The sequence below is a fragment of the Haliotis rufescens genome, unplaced genomic scaffold (genome assembly GCF_023055435.1).
Source record: "Haliotis rufescens isolate VD_foot unplaced genomic scaffold, xgHalRufe1.0.p SCAF_6, whole genome shotgun sequence".
In the NCBI taxonomy this organism is placed as follows: Eukaryota; Metazoa; Mollusca; class Gastropoda; order Lepetellida; family Haliotidae; genus Haliotis; species Haliotis rufescens.
The window spans coordinates 33,002,797-33,027,576 of NW_025964334.1; the positions used below are offsets into that span (position 1 = coordinate 33,002,797).

The 24,780-nt window shown below is 37.5% G+C and overlaps 1 protein-coding gene across 4 annotated transcripts in view; it reads right to left on the reverse strand.

Annotated features, from left to right (window-relative positions):
* The window catches only part of LOC124115057 (myelin regulatory factor-like), a 92,734-nt gene extending 73,635 nt beyond the window's left edge, over positions 1-19,099 (reverse strand). For 2 of the 4 annotated variants that reach the window (XM_048385649.1, XM_048385646.1), the window contains exon 1: positions 18,749-19,097. In XM_048385649.1, the coding sequence (XP_048241606.1) occupies positions 18,749-18,791 (43 nt within the window). In that variant the 5' untranslated portion in view covers positions 18,792-19,097. Of the gene's footprint in view, positions 1-18,748 lie in introns of all 4 variants that reach the window. The other 2 variants (XM_048385647.1, XM_048385648.1) reach the window with 2 other exon arrangements.
* Between the last annotated feature and the right edge of the window lie 5,681 nt (positions 19,100-24,780).

Below are 24,780 nucleotides of genomic sequence, written 5' to 3' on the forward strand. Positions count from 1 at the left end.
ACCACTGTTTCTTCATTGGGATCAAACCATCTCAACCATCAACTCGTGAAGACCCAGGGTAGAATAGGTTTTCAGCAACCCATGCTTGCCTTAAAAAGTGACTATGCTTGTCGTAGGAGGCGACTAACGGGATCGGGTGGTCAGGCTCGCTGAGTTGGTTGATGCATGTCATCGATCCCAATTGCGTGGATCGATGTTCATGTTGTCAATCACTGGATTGTCTGGTCCAGACTCGATTCTTTACAGACCGCCATCATGTAGCTGGAATATTGCTGAGTGCTGCGTTAAACAAACCAACCAACCAATCACTCCACATAGTGTTATTTCTAACAACATTGAGTGAGTGAGGGAGCTTTGTGATAATATTGAAGGTGTTTCAAACTTTGTACAGTGGAAGACTTTTTTGAATTTTGAATTTTGAATTATTCTAATCCATTCAAAAGATAAATAGAATACTTAGATTTTGTGATTCACTTTTTAGAGGTAAACTGAATTTGGCTGCTGTCAACCAGACCATAAAGTGTTGGCTATTCTTGTCTAATATGGTTGGTTCTAGCCAGGTATTTCAGATGTCCCTGCTTGTTCCGAGGACCCCAGTATCCCATGCTTGTCTCCCTGTGGGGATTTGAGGGCAGAGTCACTGAGAACCCCAGTACCCCATGCTTGTCTCCCTGTCAGGATTCGAGGTCAGAGCTTCTGAAGACCCCAGTATCCCATGCTTGTCTCCCTGTGGGGATTTCAGTTCCAAAGATGCCAGTAACCCATGCTTGTCTCCCAGTGGGGATTTCAGGACAAAATAGGTCCATATTTTTGTCGCCCTGTACAGTACAGATTTCTGGGCAGAATATGCTCTGAGTATCCCATTCTTGTCTCCAGATGTGATTATTTTTTTTAAGTCATATTATAATGCTGTAATAGTGTCATAGAAGACACAAACAAACCTCCTATCAAAAGAGGGGAGGACCTAACAGACTTCACATCACAGCACAACATAGGATTCAAACCCAGATGTGTTTCCATTTCAAGCAAACACCTTATCCACAAGGCTAACCTATGTCCCGCCAACCTGCAGATGAATCAAGTACTGACCAGATTAGATCTCATAGAGCAAGCAATACTTCGCGAACACAACATACGCGTTATCATCTTACCTTGAGGTCACACCAGTCAGCCATTGCCGCTGATACTGTAATCTCATTACTCGGGATCAACATATTTGTAAACATCAAACTCATCCCTAAGGCCATAACAAAGTGATTACTCATTTTCTGCATATTTCGATATCATCAACAAGCAATAAAAATTGGCACTAAATGAAAAAAAAACAGAGCTCAGATAATCTGTGTATCTGCGTAAAATTGCTAAAAGAGACCATTACTCATATAATTTTGAGTTGCTTATGTGAGAGTAAATTATAATGTTCCACTGATATTCTTGGATTACCTCAGGAACAAAACTCTTGGTAAGGTACTTTCACCACAACAAGTGTCTCAGAGGCACATATTTACTCTCACACTTACGTACAAATATGCATGAAATACTGTACATCTTGAAATTAATGCATCTCCAAATCAATACGACTGCTGACCCCTACCCAAAAATGAAACTCAACATCGATGCGACTCCCCATCCCCAGTGGAATGATACATATCCTCACTTTAATCCAATCAAACAGCACATAGCACTGAGTAAAGCACTTCCATAATACAATAAACAGTGTTTTCCTTAAAACAACACACTGTTTATTTGTTTATTCTGTTGACTGGCATTAAGGAAGCTCAAAGGAAATAAAATAATTGAACCCATAACAGTTCAATGATTGGAGTGGTCAATGATGCCTAGTTTGACATGAGTGGGTAGAACTCTTGACCCCAGCAGTGATAACTCACCAGATGCCTATTGTGTAACTCCTATTCTTTAAATGATATTGTTGTGTACTTGTTACAACTGCTGCTCAATAAATACCATGCTTGTGTATATGTTCAAGTTTGTATTTCCGCTATCCAAAGTGTGCAGTGAGGCTGTCTTATTGTTGATAGTCATTTTCTAGACATAAATGCACATTAATTTCAAGATTTACAGTATTTTAACATCCCAACAGTATATCCAGTGCATTATTACAAGATGTGACCATTTATGCTTATGTACCTGTACTTTTTTACAGATATTTATCTACTGATGCAATGCAGGCATCACGTATACATGAACTCTACTACAGTGAATAACGCACAAAAGCACTACCTATCATTTACTGAGGCTTAGACACAGATCACTGTTGCGAGCTTTGCGACATGTGACACACCTGGGGCAGCACATGAACAGAGGCAGATTTTTAAGTCACCTACATCAGCATTTGAAGCAGAATTGTTTGTAAAAAGGTCTATTGGTTGAAAAATAACACTATTATAGACTTGACATTAGGGAGTAAAAATAGTTTCAATACTCAGCGAAAAATTTGCATTGCGCATGATTACATGTAAGTAAACAAAATGGCTATTTTTGTTTTTATCTGGAGCACTGTATGAGATATAAGGGGAGTTATGGGATTCAGAACGTCAGTACTGTCACATTTGAGTTCCAAAATACACAGCTGATATAGACTGGTGATTGGGAAAAGGATATTTTCAATTTGTACATAACTACCCCCACACACAACCCCATATGTTTCATTGTATATTGTTTGTTTGTAGTTTAACGCTGCACTCAGCAATATTCTGGCTATATGACTGCAGTCTGTAAATAATTGAGCCTGGACCATACAATCCAATGATTGACATCATGAGCATCAATCCACGCAATTGGGATCGATAACATGCATCAACCAAGTAAGCGAACCTGACCACCTGGTCCCGTTAGTTGCCTCTTACGACAAGCATAGTCGCCTTTTATGGCAAACATAGGTTGCTGAAGACCTATTCTACCCCGGATGTTCACAGGTCCGATGTATATTATATCCATGATATAATGCTGCTATGTGGCTGCTTGTACTAGTCCAGACTGATTTATAGAAAAATTTGCATTGAGCATGATAACATGTAAGTAAACAAAATGGCTATTTTTGTTTTTATCTGGAGCACTGTATGAGATATAAGGGGAGTTATAGGATGCAGAATGTCAGTAGTCACATGTCAGTTCCCAAATACACAGCTGATATAGACTGGTGATTAGGAAATGTATGGAGGCCATGGATTTCGTTAGGGCAAGAGTTCACAGTCAATATCCTTCCTAAAAACAATCTCAGTGTATTCAGAGAGAAACACACAACTGAAAAGTTGTTTGTTACCTGTGCTTATGAAGTGATTGATAACAACAGGTATGTCACCAGTGTATACTGAATGATAATCACCTGTCACTGATAGCCTACAGAATGTAGCCACAGACAGATGGAACGTCCGTCAAATCAACATTATCACCTACCAGGTCGTTAACGATATCACTAATGATCCACCTTGTATCATGACACAGGGTTTTACTTTGAAAGTTATCAGTGTTAATGATGTGTAGGATATTATTAATATTTCACAATTTGTGATTTCCCTATCTTATTGTTTATCTTTAGGCCATATTCCATTATTATTTTAAGGATAAGTGTACCTTAAATTTTATGTTTTACAATAGTTTAAAATTAAAAAAAGAAGTTTGACTTAAAATATATTTTAATATATACTTGTATCAGAGTATATCAGGGGTGGTCGGGTAGCCTAGTGGTACAAAGTGTGAATATTGATGGAATATTGCTAAAAGCGGTGTAAAACCATACCCACTCACTCACTAACTCAGAGTATATCACTTTTTTTCTTCATATGGTGTTCACAGTGACATGGAACAATATTATGCATTTATTTTTGTTGTTATATTTTCTATATTTTTCTAATCCATCAAGGACAAAAGAGAGACAGGATAATGTAAATAAATATCAACTATTCTCAACTTATTTCTGATTCTAGCTTTTGTCCTGAGTCAGTCAAATCCTTCAATCGAAAAATACAAAATGTATGGCCTCATTTCTGTACTCAAGACAAAGGTGTTACTTTGTCTTCTTTGGAATTATTACTTGCGCATTGTCCAACTGAAGCCTTGAGGAATGAATGCAGAGATGATTGATGAAGACGATGTATAAGAAAACCCTGCAACACTACAATTCAGCCTGCTATTTCCTGTACCTCAAGCATTGCCAAACATTAAGCATTCAAAGCTATTTCGTATTTAAATTTCAAGCTATTCAAGAATTTCGTTCAACTTGACAAATCATTTACCCCAAGGGCATGTGTTAATGCGAAAGATATGGCAAAAAATAATTGATTGATGTCGTTTAAAAACCCACTCGAGTTACTTCAAAGAGTTTTTACAACAAAGACAAATGCTCGCGATATGAATGACTAAGAAGTGATCACAGGCAAGGCGTCTATACTTTATACACTGCTTTCAGTGTTATAGAAAACTCTTTAAATATTAAGAATCTTGGGTGTTAAAACACCTTATTTTAGCTGATAAAATTTGCATACATTTCAAAATTCTAAAAGCTTCGTTTGTGGGGTGTAAAAAAGGTTTTAGAGTAAGTAAACTTCGTTTTGATGTCCATAAGGTTGGCACGTATATAAAGCAATGTTTCACACAAGTAATGCTTTTGAATAGTGTTTGTACTATTGCGTTTCCAAATAATACATTTTTGTCATACTTCGTCAGTATAGAGAAAATACATTTGACGAAAACACAAATCCTAACTTTATAATGTTTTTTGTCCGTTTGTTTGTTGTTAAACACTGCACTCATATTTCTTAGCTATATTTCAGCTATATGATGGATGTCTATAAATTACTGAGTCTGAACCAGACAATCCAGTGATTGACATCATGACAGGCATCAACCAAGTTTGTGTGCCCGACACCATGCTGTCTGTCGCCTCTTACAAGCCAAGCATGGGCAGTTCTAACCCGGATCTCCATGGGTAATAACTTTATGTAACAACTGTGACATCTGTTAGCAAGTCATGTTACTCACATGAAAAAAACCAATTTCTTTCACACTTACATGTGCTCGGAAGTCAATATTCTCAATTACATATTATGCATATCATCAAATATAAGAACAATTTTAGAAAAGTTATATCCATATTCTTTGTTCCGTATATTCAAATAGCTTTTCAAAATCAATAGACAACAAATGAAGTTATAAATTTCAAGGAGTAAAATGAGTTGTAGGGAAACCACTTTAATACTTTAACCAAATTACAACCATGATTTCATCCATAGTATTAAGAAGCAGTTCCTCATAGGATTTATTGAAAATTCATTCAGTAGTCAGAAAAAGTTCTTAAATTTACACACATTAATATCATATGACACACACCCATTCAAGCACTTAAACCAGTAATGGTCACTTTCTCATCAGTTTTCTCTTATAACTAGTTGCCCCTTCTCTTCACACACCAATCAATACACACCTTTCCAAGATTATTGGTTTTGATTATCTTTCAATTAAATCATTCACCGAATGTCAGCAGATCCCTAAACAAAGGTATATAGGTGTCTGGAATCTTCCATTTCTCATGCTAAATCTGACTTACTGGCAAAAAAGTGTTGCCATTAACTGAACATGAAACATCACCGATCAATGATTGTCAACTAAAATCACTTTGAGTCGCCAACAATCACTTAATGGGCGCAGATATCAATATTAAATCTCTGTCCCTTTACCCTAATCTTTGGCTCACAATTAACGAATGTCATACCTCACAAGCCGATCAATTGAACACAGCTGTGATGCTCACAAGACTTGGGTAACGTTTGACAAACACATTTCACTTTCTTGGCGATATTTTAGGGGTCGTGAGATGAAGGGTCAATAGCACTTTGGACCATGTCATTGAATACCAGGGTATGGGTTCGCAATCTGAAGCCAAAGCATCAGAAAAACAGAAACTTTGCACGGAATATTGAAACTATATCAAATCAAACTAACAGGTGAGGTGAAATGGGCCTTAACGATGGGTTTATGATTATTGCACTTATATAGCAATGTGCATGCATGTGTGTGTGTGTGTGTGTGTGTGTGTGTGTGTGTGTGTGAGACTTCTTATACTAAACCACGCAAAAGCCTTTTGTTACAGTGCTAGCCACACCCATAACATGGATACCACACTCAGAGACAGTATACTGACTCCCGAGCCGACCATTCCTTGCTTATCCCCCTAATGCCAAGAGGCAGGCAGGGTAACAACAAATACCACCTTTCAACATCTTCTGCTATGACACAGCTGGGATCGAACCAACAACCTTCCACTCAGCGCAGATGCTCTATCCACAAGACCACCCAGATGGTCATCAGACTAACAATAAGTTTCTACTCTTCAATGAGTGAGCTATATTTGTGACACTTCAACAAATATGTTCATTTCTGATGTGTTTTGCCAGTTTACTTGTATGAAAGTACACTAATCACTGGCTTCAAATAACATCATCACAAGGTATATCTAAAAAATGAAATATAATTTCTTTGTGTGCCTTCAGGCAAGGTGAATGTATTCTAAATAGGCCATTACAATTTTAACCGTCCCATTGGCACTCTACTACCAGGATGTTCACACCTGCTATACATCACAATCCCCAACACTTTCTAACCAGTTTTCTTTCTTGTTTTATCCACATAGATAACTAAAGAGTCTGACCTGTAATCAAAATTTTTTACTCATCAATCGCTAATTTTGGAGGGTTCACAGGTTGAGTTTTTATCCAACCTCTTATCATGACAAACTTAGTAACTAATGATACCTAACGAGTTGCCGTTAACAGGGCACCATTCCACAAGCTATCTTAGCGCTAAGGTGATTGTAACTCCCATACTCTAACATTGGCTTACGATAGCAGTGTCCAAAATAACTACCTGCCCGTCTGCCCGTGGCTGGTAACTTTTCTGTCGGGCTGTCTGGAATTTCCCTCAAATTTGCCCACCAGATTTTTGTAATTATGACAGGAGGGGTTAAAGATTGGAAGCATTTACAGGGCAATAAAGCCACACATTGCTCGGAGAAACAATAGCAGGCTCTGAAAAAATTAACCGAGCTCTAAACTGCAGTTGTTTTTTTCCTCATTCATGATTTTTAGAGGTTGGCCAAATAATAGAAAAGAAAATGCCTTTATGACTGTCTTTGTTTCTCACATCAATCAACTACAACAGGCTAGCAAAGTGTCAACATGATGAAGACCATCTGAGCATGTCATTCTGTCACTTCCTGTCAGGAAGGAAGTAGAGTCATCAGCCATCAGCAGTACTCTGTCAGTGCTTGATGTTGAACAAGTTGGGTCATGAGCCACACAAGTATACTGGTATATTTTATTTATTTAAGGATTGACTGTGTATTTTTTTCGGTTCATTGAGGTATGAATCGAAAAACCGATGTGCAAACTGTATGAATCCGCATAGCCGAAACAAATACGCAGTCAATGCTTATATTTAAATTTGACAACCAAAACATGTTTTATCTACAATAGTTTAACCAAAAACAGGTGTATATATCAAAGCAGACAAAAATGACGACATTGATAAACATTCCAGGTGTAGGAATACATACTGTGGCGAGACATGAATCAGGTGATTGTTTAATTTATGCACATAACTTGACATGCCTACAAAGTCAGTAGCCAATCAACGGAGAGTAGGAATAAAACAAAGTTCATAAGACCTGTCAATCAAGGCAAGAGGTGAGAAGAAGTGCAACAGTCAGACTGTAGCGAACCGGAATAAATATGTCCGGGAGAAGGCGGCTGTTTCAAATGACATGGTCAGTTACCGCCAGATTCAAACATTGGTTCCCTGAGAACGGGAAGACACAGTTGGAAAAATGATAGATCTCAAGTTAGAAATGAAACCCGAAGAAATGAAAGTTGTGGAACTGAGGCGAGCTGGAAAAAATAGGCGAGCAAGCCTGCATGTTTGCTGTTTCATTCATTTTCGGCCTTCGGTCTCAAAAGGTTGTTTGGACAATGAATATGCATGAATTTCTCTAAATATCCTGTCCATGACTATCGATACCCTTAAGCAGAAAAGGAATTCCCTGGAATGTAATTTTGGGCTTCCCCGACTTTCCGTAGTAACAAAAGTAGTCCGACTCGGTGGGCGTGGCTTAATTTTTTACATTCATTGGGAAATGAATGCAATAACACGTGACCAATTCAGCTAATCAGAATGCAGGAATATCAATGAACACAACGAAAATTTAATTATAATATAATAAATCTAAATAAATGTGTGTCAATAAAAGTAACGAATCCAGACTGATTAAATATGTAACTTTAATATTTTTCAGAGCTGTGTTTACCACTAGCCTACCCCACTGCCACAAACTGCCAGGGCAAAATAGGCCCCCAGGGTCTCATGCTTGTTTGAGTTGACTTCATGAAGACGGAGTGGTCAAGCTCTGTGACTTGTTTGTTTGTGTTACACCATGGGTCATTGCTTCTGCTTACAGTCATTCATTTGGTCCATGCTCAATAAGTTACAGGACACCGGTATACCAGGCCAGTCTTTTCTTAAACAAGTTATAAATCTGCTGACTCCCAGAAATAAAGAAGAAAAGAAAACATGAAAAAATAAAAATTTGAATTTTTTTGTTGAAAAAATAAAAAATGAAAAGCAGTGTTTCTTAATTCCGCTGACCAGAAAAAAACAAAAATGTTAAACAAACTCATTTACTATCGCTATCAATATAAATAAAATATTTAAAATACTATTACTAAAGCCTGCATCCATTTCCAATGTTTAAACATCTAGGATGCCATATTTTGCAATCATCAAACCTGGATTTAAATTCCATAAACTCAAAACAGATCTTATTTGTAAAGAACACAAGTTAGTCATTCAACAACCAATTTGTACTTTCTGCCTGCAGATTATAGCGACCAGTAGGAAGACAAACATTCCGAGGGACACACCAATCCAAAATAGCTGTGGAGCCTGACAAAATGCTAGTGAAGCGTGTTAGCACCCCCTAGCCAATGATATGGTGGTGATGACATTGTCCACATATGGACTGCCTTGTCTTGCTCATGCTGGTATTACATAGTCCACAACAGCCCTTCAAGAAAGTTTCCTTTACCTTCATTAAATGTTTCTTATTTGTTTTTGAAAGCATAAAGAAGTTGTCAATAAAAAAACACAATACAAAATTATATATTTCTTTAAATTTTGTGACATACCCATACATGTCCCAAAAACGAAACTGGGAAAGTGTTGAAATCTTCAGAAAAGTATTTTAAGAAAGAAAAACACAATCGTATAGTCACTGTCTAGATAATATTAACATATTGCACACAAAAATTTAGGAAACAACATCAACACACAAGAAAGGTTTTTAATTCTTCTTGTTGAACTTCATCAGTGATGCTATTACCGGTAAGTTTCAGATATTAAAGATACAATGATTTTGATTTGGACTGATATTTGTTGGCTTGAAAAATGTAAGACCCTCAAAGATTGATATGGTCAGATTGAACTTCATCTTGTAATCAAAGACACAAGAACACAAAAAGGACAACAATGCTCCTGGACAATCTGGAGTCAAAGTACACATTGCTTTTATCACATTGTAAAATCAGTTCTGAATTACCATGATTACTGTAAACTTAAAATCATGGGAAATGAATTGGCGAAACATGACGGACATGATACATCAAGCAGGATCTGATACATCTATTCTAGGAGATTGTCGATTAATTATTGCAACATATTGACTTCCTAAGAACCTTGGTGCAGTACAGCATTAGACTTTCTCACAATGGAACATCATAAACGCTTTAAAGAACTCAGAAGTAAAAGCCACAATTCAGCTCCTGCTTGACTTTTAGGCAATGTATCAGAATGTTTAAAAAACAAATTGATCTGCTTTCCTTCTAGGGCTAGGACAATACACCAACTGGGAGATCCGATACATATCACGATACCATGCTCACAATACGATACGTATCATGATACATGCATGTGCTCTTAGCTGTGGTGCACAAGCCAATTCTTTCATAGACAGGATGGTCAAACACCTGGCATACTAATGATTTACAGTTGGCAGTGTCAAGTATGGCAGAATGGATGAAAATATTTATGTTTTCACTACTCATTTTCACTGGTAATTAGTGTTTGGTGTAAAATGTATTAAAGAATACATTTGAGGTAAGAATCAATACTGTTTACTTAATCTGCGATTGTGATCAATACTTGTATTAAGAAGAAAACAATCGCGATCCAGCGATGCATCGGTGTATCGTCCCCCTACTACTTCCTTCGATCCATCTGGTACATTGAAGTCTATTATCCTTCTTTTCAAATAAATGCCACAATCGGCATACAGGAATATTCCAGCCACACCACAACGGCCTGTCATGAATACATGACAAAAAATCCCTGACAAAAAACCGTTGAAGGGTTTAAAAGATGAAAAAGGCATATTCCAGCCGTAAATCACTTTCAAAAGGAGGTGTAACAGTTGTGGATGTTGATTTTGTGAAACATTCTCTGATTGGACTATAGATATGTGCGATAGTCCAATTATATTTAGCACAGGAAAGAGGGCTTGATGTGGCAAGGGTGGAAACAAGACTTTGATAAAAAAGCTAGTGGACACTTTTGCCTCGGGAAGATGACCTATTCCATGTAGTTGCACGCATAGATACGCATAGAAGATCATTATGGTAGGTTAACTGCCATTTCCCTAATCTTTCAAAGAATTACTGAAACCAACATTTCTCTGTTTTAATCGATTTACCTTAAAAAGTATTTTTTTGAAATTACAAAGCAAACTTACCACCAGCCCTAAGGTATGTAATAGTACACCTTTAAAATAAACAAAGTCTTGATTTACAATATTTACATAACTTTGTTTAACAAAGCTTCAGGGTACACAATGTGTTTATGGGGATTTTGAAATCAAATAATATAAAACAAGTTAAAATAGTTTGAAACAAAACAACAGATAACAATCTCCAATGTTACAGATAAAATAAATTATTCAAGAAATACTTCTTTACATACTACTCAACAGAAGTTAATGACCACCTGATTGAATGATATTACTATAGTTAATCTGTCAAGGTATGAAAGTAGTAATTGGAAAGAATCAGGTGGTCCGTAACTTATTTTGAGTAGTATGTGTGATCCATTTTATTGGAATAGCCTCATTATTTAACACTTTGGAGTATAATGGAGGCATCACAGACGGTTTGTGCTGCGATCGCCAGCAATTAACTCGTATGTCCACACGGTAAATAACACTTCAACGAAAGTCAGCTGACCAGTCAACACAATTGTGTACACACATCACGCGAACTTTGAATCCTCCTACTTCTTTCCCTTCCTGTAAGGAGAGTTACGATGCTTACCCTCAATGATCTGTCTGTCGAGATCAGGGGCTCTGTATTTCTCCAAACTGGCTATGCTTTGATTCAATACGACTGGCTTAACTTCGGGATATTTGGCTTCATTGCTATAGAAATCTGTACAATCACTGTGAATGCTTATTGTTTGCATTTACGATGGGGCAAATAAACATGTTTACCACTGCATGATAGCTTTTATAACTGTTTATACCAGTTGATGGCATAAAGGATCACCCCTTTTTAAATCTATTTTTACAACTCAAAGAAATTTAATGTGGATTTTATAAACTGTCTGTGTGAGAATGTCAATGCATTGGTAGAGGGCACAGCACAGGTAGAAGAAAAATAAGCTTGCAGTCTAAAAGCTCAGATAAGGCGAAATGAATAAAATATAGTTGTTAACTTCTGGATTTATATTTGGGGAGGTTAAAAAGAACTTTATATTGTTTGAGTTTTAAATGCAGAAACAAGGGATGAGTGGAATACATTGTTTAACATTACTATTTGTATTTGACAAAAGAGACAATCTGATTGTAATGGTTGTCACTGGAAACAAACTCCTCGATAATGCAGAGCATTATAGGCTACCATAGCTTTGTTTGGGAAGTTAACATGCAACAGGGTTGGGCTTCAAATTTCATGTTGCATATTTTAAGTGGCATTAAAAACAATGGCTTGGTGGTGATTGGGTCCAGGGCCCACTTGCACAAAGCAATCTTAGCGCTAAGATGATCATAACTCCCATACTTTAACATAGGCTTTTGATAGTCTTAGTGCCAAGATGATCAAAACTCCCCTACTTTAACATAGGCTTACGATAGCCTTAGTGCTTAAGATCGCTTTGGGCAAGTGTGACCAGGGTATTTGTTATAACAGAATGGCGACATAATGCCATGGTTAATCGAGGTTATCTCACAATCAAATGATATTTGAATGACATGACAAAACTTGACAAGACTAGTCCCCCTTCATAAGAGAATAATTTTCACACCAACCATGAAACCAATGTTAACAAACTCACAGTCCATTTATTGACTTTATTTCACGTATATTAATAAACTCACTACATACTTCTAAAAATGTCAGGAAAGAGTGAATATGGTTTTACACAGCTTGTAGCAATATTCTACCAGAAATGGCAGGCATTTATCTGGGTGATCTCATAGACAGGTATGCGCCTCAAAGTCTACATGAAATGTTGGTAAAAAGTCCCAAATTGGAATTAAAGATATCCTATTTGAGGCTATCATAAACTTTAACTGAAAATGTTATAGCTCTGCATGTGTAACCTAGACATAATTGCATTCAATGTTACAATACCTTTGACAAAATAGTGAGTGAGTGAGTTTGGTTTTACGCCACTTTTAGCAATATTCCAGCAATATCACGGCGGGAGACACCAGAAATGGGCTTCACACATTGTACCCATGTCGGGATTCAAACCCGGGTCTTCGGTGTGACAAGCGAACGCTTTAACCACTAGGCTACCCGACCGCCCCTTTGACAAAATAAAACCTTACAGAAATTCCCACTGACAAACATGTTTTCCCTTTTGCTTGCCACAGGAACATGGGTGAAACTCCTTGAAAGTTCCTGGAAAGGGCTAAACATTGTACCAGTGTGGGAATTGAACCTGGACTTCATCCAGCATGACAAGCAAACACTTAACCAGTGGGCTACCCGACTACCTTTTAAAAACATCAACATATTTACATGTACATATTTATCAAATAACAACTACATCCAACATTATGATGAAGCCTGTTATTATTATGAGCATATCTTGGCTTCATGGAAAATGGACACTCTGTCTCAACACGCAATAAAACCATCTATTTTTAAACATGATGTCAAAAATGGAGGAAATACAGATACTTAACAGAGCATCCTCTTGTACAGTATTTTCATTTCTGTTCAGGTCAGATATTTTATTTGCCGTCCTTTAAGACTTGGTATTCTCAAGCTCAAAATCTCAAGCGAACAATGTCAAGGACCTTCTTCCTCATTCAAGACTGTTCAGTTTCGTAGCAGGTACATGCTGTATAAATGGCTTCTTAATCCAACTCAAGTGTTACAGAAACTAGGCCAGACAATACCTGTGATGAAACGGTCATGCTTTAAAAAATATATTAAACGACTTTTTATAATTGTTGTTTGTGCTTTTGGCTCCAGTCAGTCGAATCCGTGAAGCGAAAAACGAAGGTGTTGCCTAAGATATGCAGGTAGTTTTTTAAAAGAGACATCTAGAAAATATCAAGCAGTACTGAAACATACATGACACATGACAAAAGATTTACTGTCACTTTTTTCAGACAGCTGAGTGGCCCATATAACTGTTTGGAGGTCACACTGTGTTGAAGACCCGTGAAGATCCGGGGTGGAATAGGTCTTCAGCAACCCATGCTTTCCGTAGAAGGCGACTATGCTTGTCGTAAGAGCTGACTAGCGGGATTGGGTGGTCAGGCTCACTGACTTGGTTGATGCATGTCATCATATCCCAGTTGGGTTGATTGATGCTCACTACATCAGTGACTGGACTGTCTGGTCCAGACTTGATTATTTAAAGACCGCCTTCATATAGCTGGAATATTGCTGAGTGCGGCATTAAACAACAAACAAACAAACAAACACAATGTCTTAAAAAACGTACAAAACTATATCTAATTCTAAAGGACACCCAAAGTATGGATGTGCGCACCTGAGATTTGCTGTTGACATCTGATGCACTGTGACGCAGCCTCTGTTCAGTGTCCGGACCCAAAACGATGTAAGGAGTGAGTGAGTATGGTTTTACGCCACTTTTAGCAATATTCCAGAAATATCACAGCGGGGGACACCAGAAATGGGCTTCACACATTGTACCCATGTCAGGAATCGAACCTGGGTCTTCGGCGTGACGAGCAAACGCTTAAACCACAAGGCTACCTGACCGCCCCACGATGTAAGGAACATTTCTAGATATGTTCTGCTGTCACTGCTTGTCTTTTGTTGTGCAAATATATCACTGGGCTATCAGTGAGATCACAACTTGCAACATGATTGTGCATTTTCTGTGTTAACGACAAAGTCTTATAGCTTTCACCCAAAGTACCTGAAGACTGGCTGGGTAGACTAGTTGTTAAAGTTGTTACATCAAAAATCACGGTTTAATTCCTCATACAGTAGATATCTGTAGCCAATTTCTCATGTGCCCTATTGCTGAAGTTAGCAAAACATGGCTTCACACCCTCGCTGTGTGACATTAAGCAATACACATGTTCACTTTCAAATTTACAGTAAGTTTCAAATAAGGTGCTTTAATCAAATCAATCATGGCTATATCAGTGTGTGAGTGAATATTGTTTTACAACACTTTCAACAGTATTCCAGCAATATCACAGTCGGGTGGGGGACACCAGAAATGGACTTCACACATTGTACCCATATGGGAAATCGAACCCATATGGGAAATCGAACCCGGGTTTTCGGCATGACGAGCGAACACTTTAACCACTAGGCTACCAAACCACCTGCTCACCTTTGCCTTAGTTCAGTTTAAGAACGCACTTTGGCAACTCTGCCTAGGTGATTTTTGTAATGACTTGGTTAAAAAACGTGGATCATAAAATGTTTTGAGAAGTCAGTTCATTAATTTTGTTAATAAACATGATTAAGAAAGTTTAAAGTGTTTCAATATTGGATTACCATTTCATTCCGCTCACCTGACAATATTTTTATGAGATCTAAGTTATATGAGAAATAATCTTACTTTATTTTAACTATCACGTTGTGGCCCAGAATGTAGCATGACTTAAGAAAGATAGCTGAGGCTTGTTTAAGTATAGCCCCCATTCTCAGTACCTGTATATGTAAGTGCACTGTATGCTGTGTGTGTCTTACTCTCTGTGGGTGTGTGGGTGTGTGGGTGTGTGGGTGTGTGGGTGTTGTATTTCTCTTTTGGTGTATGATTATGCAAACCAGACTATGTTCCAGTCAATGAGTAAAATGGCTGAAATTTTCACTTTGGCATTTACAAAATGCCAAAATATTTCTGTCATTTTAGAAATTAATTTTCCATTTATTATATTATGATAACAAATTCCAAACATTTTTATGCTCTATGTCATCAGCCAGTGACTGAAAATGATAGGATTAAAAGAAAAAGAAAGTCAATGTAAATTTGTTGTATGTTTTGGCTTCAAATATTAGCATAATTAGTCCATTGTAACATTTTTAAGGCCTTTAGAATTTCATAGTAACTTTTAGTCTTTTATTTCAGATATTTTACACATTGACTGATTTTACAAAATGACTGTAACATGTAATATCATCATGTATTTTATATATGTTTCATGCACAAGAGTGCCTCTTTGAAATGGGAGAATGGGTCGGGTGGATCCTTAATAGGGACTGGGTACCCACAAGACGACTTGGACCCATAGGTGTTCAGGGGAGATATTGTAAGATAAATGTAACAACAAAAAATACAAAAAATCATTCATTGTTACACCCACCTCTACACAGCTGTATTTTCATATGCTGTATGGCATATATTTATGAACTGAATGTGAAAAATGAAGTCGACGAATGTAATTGCGAAGGCTGGTGTAAAACGATACTTGGGCTGGGTATTAGGGGTTTGGGTACCCAGGTAGTAAATTTGGACTCATCGCAGCCCTAGATCCCGACCTTAAGTAACATTGTGAAACAATAATAAACAATTCATTCATTCAGTGCTTGTCCTATAAACTGACATTAGGATCGATTGGGTGGTTATTGTACCAGGCAGCATCATGGTTGCTCATGCTATCAACCTATTTGTCTTGGTGAGACTAACATATGTTAAAGTCACTGTGAGAGAGATCAATGGCATGATAAACACTCATACACTCAAACAAAGATGAAACACAGAGTTTTTTATCTTGTTTATTTATATTACCAGGTTTTTCAATATTTCTTTTGCATTTTTGTTTTAACCTTCACCTCAATAACTCAAATCAGTATTATTTAAAAAAAAGAAGTTTTTCCTTTAACATTTATTTGAAGATGGTTACGGGTAAGAAATTGCCTAAAGCAAGAAAATCAAGAAACAAGAAAACAAATTGGTCTTACAGACAAATTCCTGAACCTCCTTACAAAGCCTGCTAAGGGTCAGTGACATCTAGGAGGTCCCTGGGTTATGCAAGTACCTAATGGATTAAGATCGTATCTCCACTCAATTACCTAAACTACAACCACTATCTCGTATACCATCTAGAGACCACAGCCTGGACAATAGAAACTAACCAACCTATTGGTCAGTCTCAAGTGTGAGTTATGAGATCGCAGTGGACAATGGCCTTCCATTTTCATCTTGTAAACACCTACAGAAATATTTACATTGGAGATTTTCCGCAACTTTGATGTTTTTTATGTGCTTGAAATGAGGTTGACAAATATATCTGAATGAGGAATAACATGTGGTTTCAAGTTCATTGTGTAATTTGGGATATTTATGTTGTAAGGCCTAACATGCTGGTTTCCAGTTTTGTGTTCTGTAGGATATTTATGTTGTAAGGCCTATCAGGCTGGTTTCCAGTTTTGTGTTCTGTAGGATATTTTTGTTGTAAGGCCTAACATGCTGGTTTCCAGTTTTGTGTTCTGTAGGATATTTATGTTGTAAGGCCTATCATGCTGGTTTCCAGTTTTGTGTTCTGTAGGATATTTTTGTTGTAAGGCCTATCATTCTGGTTTCCAGTTTTGTGTTCTGTAGGATATTTATGTTGTAAGGCCTAACATGCTGATTTCCAGTTTTGTGTTCTGTAGGATATATATGTTGTAAATATCAAGGCTCTAATTAATTGGATTTTCATCAGAATTTAAACACACATGATATAGTTTCCTGCTTATACAATATTCAACCTGTGCAATATTTGTGATAGAACAAAACAATAGGCTATGAATAGTAATTGAAAACGCATTTCGATTTATTATAGTATTTGTTTTTAATTTCCTTTTTAGTTATTTTGAGCAAGTTGCTGCTGTTCAGATATATATTGTCTACATTGTTCAGGTATTAATCATCAGAGTATCACTCTGTCCTTGCTGTGAAATACAGATCTGCCTGAACATATTGCTGTAGAACTCAAGTCCTGCAATCTGTTGTACGTGGATAATAATATTTTCATTGCATACAAAATCTGCTGAATCATATGTTAACAATGGTTAAGAACTTGAACTCATAATTTAAGAAAAAAAAATTAAAAGGAAACAAAAGCACCAAAACAATCAAGCCATTCAGGTATTGGGTACCACATCCTGTACCACATGCCTAATGTCTCACTTCAGAAAGTAAGAATCAACAAATATTCAAGGGAATGTTAAATAACTAGGTAAAAAAAATAAAACCAAGTGTTTGGTTCCTGACCTGATTTTTTCATGAACAATTAAGGCAAGCTCTGTTATTTCAAGGAAATTGTTACGGTTAACTCTCCGATTGAGCCACTGATGCATGTTATTGCTTTATATTGTTATTACACATCTAGAAATGTTAAAAACACTCAAGAAAAAAAATGCAACAAAATATCTTATGATCATGCCAAAATATTAATATAATCATTTTGTGTGTACTTGATAGCACTAAGGATTAAAATCTTTTATCATGGTAAACATTGAAATATAGTTTTAATGTTTTTTTAAATATATGACAAACATATGACAATAAATTATTGAAAAAGGATCCTAATATCATAGTATCTCCTTGGATTTTAAAAAGGAATTATTTAAACAGAAACCAGACTAATGGCTGATGTAATATCTTTTTCAGAAAAAAAATCGTGCTTAAAGTAAACACAAACAAATACACCCTCAATATAATTTAATTTCAACTCCTCAAAGCAATTAGCGGTAGTGATTAATTAGCAGGTAATCATCTTTAACAGGTGCGTGATTGACTGATTGGGGGATACCCACCTAACAGTAATAAGTCGGTGACCGTCAAACAGCTAGGTGTCACGATGTCAAATTGTATTCCACACCACCATACATCAGCCACCGTGTGGATCACTTTGAGTGACTGTCATACACATGTGTATATTTCGCTATTATTTGACAGAACAACGATTTGAGAGGCGTAACCCGCCGAAATACGAAGCATCTTTTCCATATCACATGCTTACACACGTTTAAAAAGTGATCACACATGAAACTGACAATGTCAGTGATTCATTACCATGTTTACAAGCTCACGGGGCAGTGACAATTATTATGACATATGATTTCCGCCCGAAAACAAGGTTAAGACGATGTCGGGTTCTTGTGCTTGGCCATGACGAAGGACTACGAAGTTTTCAACGGTGTGGCCCACGTAAGGGCATGCGATGCTTGCAAAAAGTTTATCAAAGTTACTTGAGAGTAATATAACTTACCAAGAACAGCCTGTAATGCTTGGTCTTCGCTTAAGACATCCATTATTCCACAAAAGTATCACCGATTTTCAATAATCCCAACGCTCCATGAAATAGCCAATATCATCACAATGCTTCAACTATCGTGAACAAGTGTGTGTGTACACCTTCGCCCTGTGACGTCACATCACGTGGCCCGCCGTTCTGTTCACCTCCTCCGTTATGGCTGTTGTGCGTGAATGTCAGCTTACAACGTTTGTTTTGTAAATTATACCGTTAAGTTTGCGATAAACATTGTTTACGACTGTGTACCACATAAATTACCATAACACCACAGTCTCTTGTAGTTTGGCTGTTTGTGAAATGGCGATTATAATAAACTTTGCAACTTGGTGAAGGAGTGGTTTGAACGTAAGTGGAGGGTCGTTGTGTACATCCTCTTCAGATGGAAGTTTCCGATGTGTGTCACGCCGGCAATCTGGACAGAATGCACGCTCTGTCGTACCAAATGAACACTTCCTAAACCTTATCAGACAGACCTCATTCACAACAACATACATATCTATTGAACAAAAATCAGGAACAAACACATTTTAATATAATCCACTTCGGAACGCGTCATACTTTTCCTATTTAATATATGAAAGAGATATTTTTAATATAGATTGTTCATCCTTCAGGGTATTATATCTTCATTCTGTTATCATCCTCATTTATCAAGGGTATTATGCCTCCATTCTTTAATTATAAATGCCCTGGATCCATTCGTTACCACAGCTTCGTTTTGAGCCCGACTCGAATGACATAACGCTGAGAATATTGTCATCCAATCAAATTACTCGCATGAACAAGAAAATTCTCAGTTAGGAATAGGACAGATGGGGTGGTGACGTCACTTCCGGAACGAAGCAATGGTGGCGAATGGGTCATAACAATAAATATATAATTCCCTTGATCGTCGAGGATGGGTAAATTTACAATGTTGATGATATTCCGACCCATTCGTTGTATATTGTCATCTTTGAACGATTCTTATGATGTGATGAAACTCGTTTTATTGAAAGTCTTAAAAAGACTGATATTGTTCTTTAGGCAAATATTAGTTCAGCAATATTCCATCATGTGATCAAACCCGAACTTCTGCATTGAAGTACCAACTATGTAACCACACCGCTAAATTCTTTAAGACAGCAAAATCTGAATTATATGGTGATTGTTCTGAGTGAGTGAGTGAGTGAGTTGGGTTTAACGATGCTATTAACAATATTCCAGTTACATCACGGCGTGTCAGCTTATTGTGGGGGAAAAGCACGAAGTGATGCAGGTCCCAGACGTTTACCACTTTGGTGAAACCCACGAGCACGGGGAGGTTGGTCTAAAAAACCTTCATATTCACAGTTTTAAATTGTTCACCATTTCCCATTTGGCGTCAATATGAGTGAGGGAGTGAGTTGGGTTTGACGCGGTTTGAACGGTTTTTACTTATATATCAGGCACGTCAGCTTAATGTGGGAGGAAAGTCCAACGGGCGACATTGGTATGATACTGACAAACCCAAGATTAGCTGTACATCTCAAGAAATGCATTTTAAAGTCGCAAGTTCTGTTCGGTATGAGAAAAAACACCTAAAAAAAACTAAAATGTTTTTTTATCATTTTTTTGCGATATGGTTTTGTTCTCTCGAATAACGGAAAATCTGATCGTATCTCTTTCCTCCGCAAAGGTTTCACAGCGCAAGTAGAACCAGGTACCAGTCTACACGAGAAGGGCTTATTGTTGCTTCAAACACATTTGTTACGCATTAGGAATTGAGTGAGATACGAAACACCTTGGCGAAATATACGCACACGTATACTGACTATTCATTGAGGTCCCGTATGCTTTAAAGGCAAATGGAAGTAAGAATGTAAGAATATTTGAAATGACATATAATGGATTATTTACCTGTTCATATATTTCAGTTAGCAATTTTAGCGATATCACCAGAAGGATGGAATGAGTGAGTAAGTTGGGTTTAACGCCGCTTTGAACAGTATTCCATTATATCACGGCGTGTCAGCTTAATGGTGGAGGAAATCCAGAAGTGAAGCAGGTCTCAGACGTTTACCACTTTGGTCAGATGGATGGATAAATGAATGGATGAATGGATGGGTGGGTGGGCGTAGGAAAGAATGCATGCATGCATTTATGAAACGCTGCATGGTTTACTGAGCTTGTCAGCAATAATCCCACCGTATCTCCGCGGGGACACTCAGTATTCCCAACGGGCCCTAAGCTCTGATTTTGTACACGCAGATTTATTGGATTGGTAAACAGGCTGAAGAAATGTGAAAAGATGTTTGGGAGACGGATAAATGTAAGAATGAAAAATCGAGTCACATGGCTCTGTAGCTCAACTGAGTTTTGCTGGAATATCATTTTAGACCTAAATTATCAAATCATACATGCAAACTTGCCAAAGTATGATCATCAAGACTATCCCTGGCCCAGCAAACTATAGAATGTGGTACTAGGCATAGGAAATACACAGAGGAGCAAAAAGAAATATACCTCTCAGTTGATTTTATCCTCTGTTGTATTTTCCAAAACATTAACTGTACTGTGCTTAGTCAGCATATACTTTTACATGGTGTTATTGTTGTTTTTTTTACACAATTTGATTTAAAACTTTTAAAAATGCGAAAAAAAACCAATTTCGCATAATAAACAACAGCTGATGGGCATCTTAGACACCTTGATAATCAATTGATTTGATTTTTTCGGCACAAATTTACAACATTTCAAACATGGTAGGGGTCATGTGGTTGTAAATTCATTTCTGACGCCAGTCTTCATTGAACCAACATATTTTTACACAAAATTACACAGGCACAGATTACTGTTAACAAACGGCTGCAGGAACGAGTGATGGTTTAATATACAGAATCAGATCTAATAACAGTTCTTTCCGGTTTTCAATTACCTAAACAACAAACCCGTATATGTATACTTTCGTTTGCTCCACTTGTTACTTACTGCACGTGCAGCAATGTCTGAGAAATTCGAAAAATGACAATTTCAATATGTCAGCCTTGGCGGCCATGTTTGAAATCTGATCTGATTATTTTCGCAGTTTTAAGAGACAGTTTCAGCTGGTCTTGTGGATTCTGAAACGTCGAAAATGGAAAAATTAACTACAGGCGGCGGAGAACGCGCAACGAAATAATTTCACTTGATTTTCGGTCAAATGAGTTAATAAACAACAAAAGATGGGACTAATGAAACTTATTTAAATATCTAAATATGAACATGTATGTAAAATGTATCAACCTACTGTTTACAACAAAAGTGATCAAAGACTTAAACCAATTCAGATTCATACAGAGAGGACAATATATCATTTGTGTTGTGGTAAGTGGTATTCATACGATGAGTAGAATATAAGAGTTGGCAATATAGTTTAATTTGGCCAATAAACCTACACATTGACTCCGTGGAAATAATAAGAGAGTATAAAACTGTTAACATGATCGCAATTGTGTTTTGCTTCAATGAAATGGCGATCACCCCTCTTGGAGGTACGACAGACTTCAGTCAAGTATCGTTATAAATAACACTACGGCTCTGCTGCGCACGCGCAAATGGACGTCAGCGGGACCATGGCACACAACGTTACGTTTATGCGATTGTAAGACCTATAAACAGACACACAACCTTATGAGCAAAGAGTTGGCAAGTTTTAAAACGCTTTAACGCGATTTTATGGAGTATGGAGAAACAGAGGATATAGTTTTTCTCATTGAGTAAGGACTAGACCAAGTTCCCCTGTAATCTTTAGGAGCTAGGCAAAGATGTAATGTGAAATTGAGAGCTACGTATATATTCTTTCTAAACGTATTAACTTAAGATTATTCTAAAAATATCAGACATGATGTGTATTTGTCCTAACCCGACCCGACACAGCATTGTACATGATTATTATTAGATGTAACATTACGAAATATAGTGGACCATGTCTACTAAATTTTTATTTAGTACATATAGGCCAGATAGGTCAGTCAAAATATATTCCTGGTTCTCTTTATTGTTTTTAAAACTGACTTAGTGGGAGTTGGGTTTTATTTTTTCTTCTTCTAACTTTTGTAGCTAAGTTAAAGATTTACAAAAAGTAAACTTGTTTTAAGTAATTACGTTATCTTGTTTCACTTGATCTCTTTTGGTCCCACCCCCTGTGGTTCAAAGCACGAATTAAGAGGCGGTGATCACGACTAGTTTCCCTGCGCATCTGACAAACTATTAATGGCATGGCGTGAGCAAACATTTGGAATCTGGTGCAAAAATAAAATTTGAGCTGAAAAAGTCCTTTAATCAGCTTAATTATTTTTCAGCAACACGAGGGGGGCATATGCAAAGGCGGGCGGGTCAGGGGAAACACGTTATTAATATTAACAAGGTTAATTAGGCTGTAGTCCGACAATTGTTTGTGCTACTATACACCTGGAATAAAAATTAAACACCCCGTGGCATTTTCCAATGACCAATGAAACAAGAGCTGGAATAAAATTATTGAGAAAATGAGTGAGACGTGGGATCTAGTGAAGGGGCAAATGCATGCAGCCATTCCACTCAAAGCTGCTTCCAATTCACTCAGATTCTGTACAGATGACCCCAATGCCTGCATACGACGCTAAAGGATGTTCCAAATGTGCTCCAGAAGATTCAGATCTGGACTCATGGCGGTCCAAGGCAGAGTCGTCACAGCGTTGTTCAGAAGGTATGCTAGACAAACGCTAGGTCTCTGAAAATATTACATTTTGATGAAAACAACTACACTTAAATTGAAAAGGAGCCCCAGTGAAATTGTAGATTCGGAATCTGGGGAAAATCTAGATTTATTTAAGACTACATATAGCATGATAGTAAGGGCTGGGCGTAAGGGAAAATAACTTGGCTCAGGGACTTTTGAGAGGCAGTCTAGAGGTAAATTCCGATGGGATCTGGCGTTATCATTCATGAACTGATGTCTTGTAGCGAGTTGGTTGTCCAAATGGGGGACCACAACTGCTTCCAGGACATTTCGGATGTACTGGTTATGTGTGAGGTCTGCCTTGTATAGTGACCAGGTCCAGCTTGCAATCGTGTGAGTAGACTAACATTTAGTCTCTGAAATCTTATATTACACAATATCCTTCTTGACTCTAAAAATAAAAATAAAATTCCCTATGCTGTGGAATAGAGCTAGCTTGAGCTGGCTAGACTTGCTTTTGTATGCATTTCTAGATTATGTTTTCTTCATAAAATAAATATATTCCACGGTCATGGTGCAGGACTATCGTGTGAGATGCACCCCAAGTTATTACCGAGCCTCCCCTTTAGGGTGAATAGGCCAGATGTCCCTGGGTTAAGGCCGTATGTTTGTGCCTCCAAACCCTCAGTGGTCCATACGTGACATGGGGTAGGTACCTTCTTTCCCTCAACCAACAATCTCATTAAAATCAGATCTAAGTTCTCGCAGCCGCTGAAAAAAGATCTGAGGACATCCCACCAAGGGTCACGTCAGAACGACCTTTCGCGAACTTTGACTGACCACTGAAATGACGAACGAGAAGTCGACATCAGCCAATTAGAAAGCAGCTTTCTCGAGCTTTACGGCACTCGTTTCAACCTGGCGACTTCCATTTCAGACTACGCTTGAAAAATATGTTGACACAGATCTCGATTCAAATTTTGAAAACTGAACAAACGAACATTCCGGAATGTCTAATATATGGTTGAGTTTGTATGGCAGTGCTTCCCACGTACTTTGCAACGCCTCCTCCGTTCAAATGTTTATCCCACGGAAACGAAAGATAGACGATAATTTTGACTGAATCAGTCGTACGGGCCGTAACTGTCGTATGGAATACACCGTGTTAACGTTTTCTAGGTTGCATGATTAGAAAACACATTCCGACTGTCACTTTCATGACATGATTTGGTCGGATGAAAGGTCGTTCAGACGTGACCCGTAATGGGATGTCCTCAGATTTTTGTTGAGCGATAGCGAGAACTAAGATCTGATTTTAATGAGATTG